Source organism: Aptenodytes forsteri, unplaced genomic scaffold, assembly GCF_000699145.1.
Source record: "Aptenodytes forsteri isolate BGI_AS27 unplaced genomic scaffold, ASM69914v1 Scaffold92, whole genome shotgun sequence".
In the NCBI taxonomy this organism is placed as follows: Eukaryota; Metazoa; Chordata; class Aves; order Sphenisciformes; family Spheniscidae; genus Aptenodytes; species Aptenodytes forsteri.
In genome coordinates, this window is record NW_008794581.1 from 2,220,322 (window position 1) to 2,223,981 (window position 3,660).

Here is a 3,660-nt window from a genome sequence, read left to right on the forward strand (position 1 = left end):
ACAGCTCTCCTCCACCCCACGGCCCGGCCTGGCCTGGCCTGCCCCTCGCCCACCGCAGCCCCTGCCCCCAGCGAGCCTCACCTTGCCGTTGGTGGGGGGCTCCTGGATGTAGATGTTGCTCATGGTCGGGAAAGGAGCGTCCCGGCAGGTGACCAACCGCCCGAGCTCGACGCTCGGCTACGCTTCACCTCTAACGCTTCCTACCACCCCGAACCTCCCGCCATCTTAGGCGCCTCTATGCAGCCCAGGGAGGTGGGGAGAAGATTGCCCAAGGCGGGAGGAAGGACGAAGGGATGAGTCCCCGATCGGAGTCTCTACGGGAGTCACTGAGGAAGGAAGTCCTTTCGTAAAGACCTGGAGGCTTCTCCAGACACCTGCAGTCCCTCCCCGTGGCTCCCGCTTGGTACTGAGGTCCCCCGTCCTCCCTGTGAGTGGCACGGTCCGAGAGTGCGCCGCGCAAAGCCTTCCGGCGGTGAGAGGGGCCGGTGCAGGCCTGGGCCGGGCCGGCGAGGACGGCGGCGGGAGGCGCCATGGCTCTGCCGGGTAAGGGGCTCTCAGCCGGGTCTGCGGGGAGAGAATGGGCAATAGCTGGCTGACCCCGGGGCTGGCATGTTGGGAAGGGGAAATAAGCGGCGGGTTGACGGAAAATTACGCGGGGAGGGCGCGCGACTGCGCGTCGCGGTGGGAAGCGTGAGGCGGGGAGGGCGGCGGGGTGGTGCATCTCCCTAAGGCCGCAGGGGCTGCCGGTGGAGAAACGTTGCTCAGGTCTGCACAGCCGGTCTTCTAAACCAGCTGGCGTTGGGGCAGCGGGAGAGAGGGAGAGAGGGAGATGGCCGGGGGAGGTGGGGAGGTGTGGTCAGGCCAGCCATTGATGAGCACAGCGATGCAGTCGCTTCCTTCTAGGCCTGTGGGGCGCCTCCCCAACGTTTTGGATGAGTGATGACCACGTGCTACGTTCCTGTCGTCTGTTAGTATAAGCCACCTTCTTTAAACTTAGATCCGAAGAATGTTTGTTGCCAGACTTGGTTTTTCTCCTCGTCTTTTGTTCTGGATTAACGTTTGTGCCCCACTAGATTATTGTTCAAATAGACCCCTTGAAAACGATGGTGAGACAGGACAGGCAGAAATGCTTGCACTATTTGCAAGGTATTTAGATCTATGTTAGCCAAACATACAGCCGTTGCTTCATAATTTTTTCTTGATCTTGAGACATGAGGAGTGTTTCGTTGGAGAACAGCTGAACCAAGCCTGAGCTTTGGTAAGCTTCTTCTCTTAAGAAAAGAGAAGACTTCAATAAGCTTGCTCCCATTCTAGAAGTGGTTCTTGAGAAAGACATCTCATGTTTGCGTTCAAAGGTTTCCAAAACTTTTTTTGCAACCTTGTGCTCCACTGAATGAATGAAGTCCTTAGTAATGGTTGCTGCTGTGTCAGTTGTTAGTTTTCTTGAGGATTAACACCTGGGAAGAAGGGAGTGAGAAAAGGAAGCTTCTAGTAATTTGTTTGCTTTTAATTGTGTAGAACGTCATCTAGTCTAAAACCCTGCTTATAACGTTATTATTTAAAACCAAAAATAATAATGAAATTTCAGTCTCAGGAATTTGGTGGGAGTATTTGTTGACAATATTCTTGTCATCTGCTGGGTGTTTCTATTGGAATTCCTGACAAATGGCACCTGCTCATATTACAGGAGATTTTGTAGCATGTGCATGACTGTACTGACCTCCCTTGCATGGAATACCAAATCTTTCTTTACCTACAGGTCAGTTATGCTGTTGGGCTGAAGTTTACTGAGTATTTCAGAAAGCTGAGACAAAGTAGGTAGCTTGGGTGATCTTGCTTTTCTAGTCCCAAGGTGTAGCGAACAAGCAGATGCTGTTTTGAGTATTTCTTTGACATGACATTGCAAGATACAGGTATACTTTTGTTCCTTGCTTCTTGACACTTTCTTCCATGTTCCCTACCTCCTTACCTCTTGTGGGTTTCCCTCAAAAGATAGTCATAAAACAGGCACCTAAACACTGCTGAGCTTATAGACCTCGAAGGGGATATGTAATACTAAGGTTTTGGCATCCGTAGAAAACCATGTGTCATAATGGAATGTATGTATCTTTATTGCTTAGCTTTCCAGTACTCTTCAGGGCATAGACCAGTGAGTTGTCCAAGTTTCCAAGTTAGTTTTTCAACCGGGGGTTTGACGGTTTCTCTGTTATTTTGCGTAGAATTTTCTAAAGACAGTGCTTGTCTCAGTAAATCAAAGTTTAAATTCATGGAGCCGATGTACCCCTTTTATGGATCTCTAATTTCTGTCATGGATTTCTTGTTATGTTTGCTTAATTATTTATTTAAATAAATGAGCTCGTTTATTCGGAAAACTGTATATGACTGTTTAAGTTGCTGGTTTTTTCATACTGTATTCAGTTGGAAGATAGAAGGGCACCCTTTGATTTTGGAAATTCGGTTGTGACTTTCATTATGAATAGGCTCAGGTGATTAAAAATAAGACCTTATTCTATGATGTTTCCTCCTCCGTTATAGTAACTTTTCAGCATCTTGAACATCCTTGGGTAGTTAAGATACTTCTATTGGTATTTCTTGGAAATATTGTTTCAGTTTTGTCTAAGGTTAATAAGCAATTTAAGAATATCATCCAGAGATCTGCCCCAAGGCTGGATACTGGATAGTTATGAGTGGCAGGATGTGTGGGATAGCATGGGCAAGTACCTAGGCCAATGGGCACCCCCAGTGTTTTGGAACTTCACCCCTGAACAAGTGCAGAATCCGGAAAAATTAGTAGTATATTTGGAAGAAGTATGCTGTCACTCGGGCAGGTCCAGAGACGCAAATCACTGCAACGTGCTGGGGCCTGAACCATGTTGACCGAGCCCTGTTCAACACTATTCAGTACCCTCAAGGGGAAGAGAAGGTCTCTGGATCTGATGTTAAAACGACAGGCCCTGTGGCCACTCTAACCCTGGCAACAGGCCCTGCAGCTGAATCAAAAAAACAACTTGTGCCAGTATCAGTTGCCCCTATACACAAGAAGAAGTGTTGGAAGCAGAAGTCGGCTCATTCAGTAAGGGATGAAGAAACCTCTTCTAAAAGGGAGCTGGAGGAAGAAGTGGATGAGGCAGACTATCCCAGAGTAGGGCTATCACGAAAACAGGAGGAGGAGAGCCAGCCGCTGCCCAGGGAGGAAAAAGAGGAAGAACTCATAAACGAGGCGGTAACCACCCGATCTCCATCCCTGAGTGAGCTGCAAGATATGTGAAAAGATTTCAGCTGTCGTCCAGGCGACATATTGTTACCTGGCTGCTCTGATGCTGGGATAATGGGGCCAGTAGCCTGGAATTAGAGGGTAAAGAAGCCAAGCAGCTGGGATCCCTTTCTAGGGAAGGGGGCATTGACAAAGTGATTGGAAAAGGGACACAAGTCCTCAGCCTTTGGAGGTGACTCCTGTCAAGCATGAAGGAAAGGTATCCCTTCAAGGAAGATGTTATACATCACCCAGGCAAGTGGACCACCATGGACAGAGGTTTCCAGTACCTGAGGGAATTAGCCATGCTGGAGGTGATTTACGATGACCTGAACAATGAGCAGTTATCCAAAGATCCAAACGAAGTCAAGTGCACATGACCCATGTGGCAGAAGTTTGTATGGAGC

At 48.7% G+C, this 3,660-nt stretch overlaps 2 protein-coding genes across 2 annotated transcripts in view; one reads left to right on the forward strand and one right to left on the reverse strand.

Moving 5' to 3' along the window:
- The window catches only part of CWC27 (CWC27 spliceosome associated protein homolog), a 124,044-nt gene extending 123,784 nt beyond the window's left edge, over positions 1-260 (reverse strand). Inside the window, 1 exon segment of the mRNA XM_019470253.1 lies at positions 82-260. Within this exon segment, the coding sequence (XP_019325798.1) occupies positions 82-123 (42 nt within the window). The 5' untranslated portion in view covers positions 124-260.
- Positions 261-484: 224 nt separating this feature from the next.
- SREK1IP1 (SREK1 interacting protein 1) overlaps positions 485-3,660 on the forward strand; it is a 17,906-nt gene continuing 14,730 nt past the window's right edge. Inside the window, exon 1 of the mRNA XM_009272493.1 lies at positions 485-543. Coding sequence (XP_009270768.1) covers positions 531-543 — 13 coding nt within the window. The 5' untranslated portion in view covers positions 485-530. The remainder of the gene's footprint in view (positions 544-3,660) is intronic.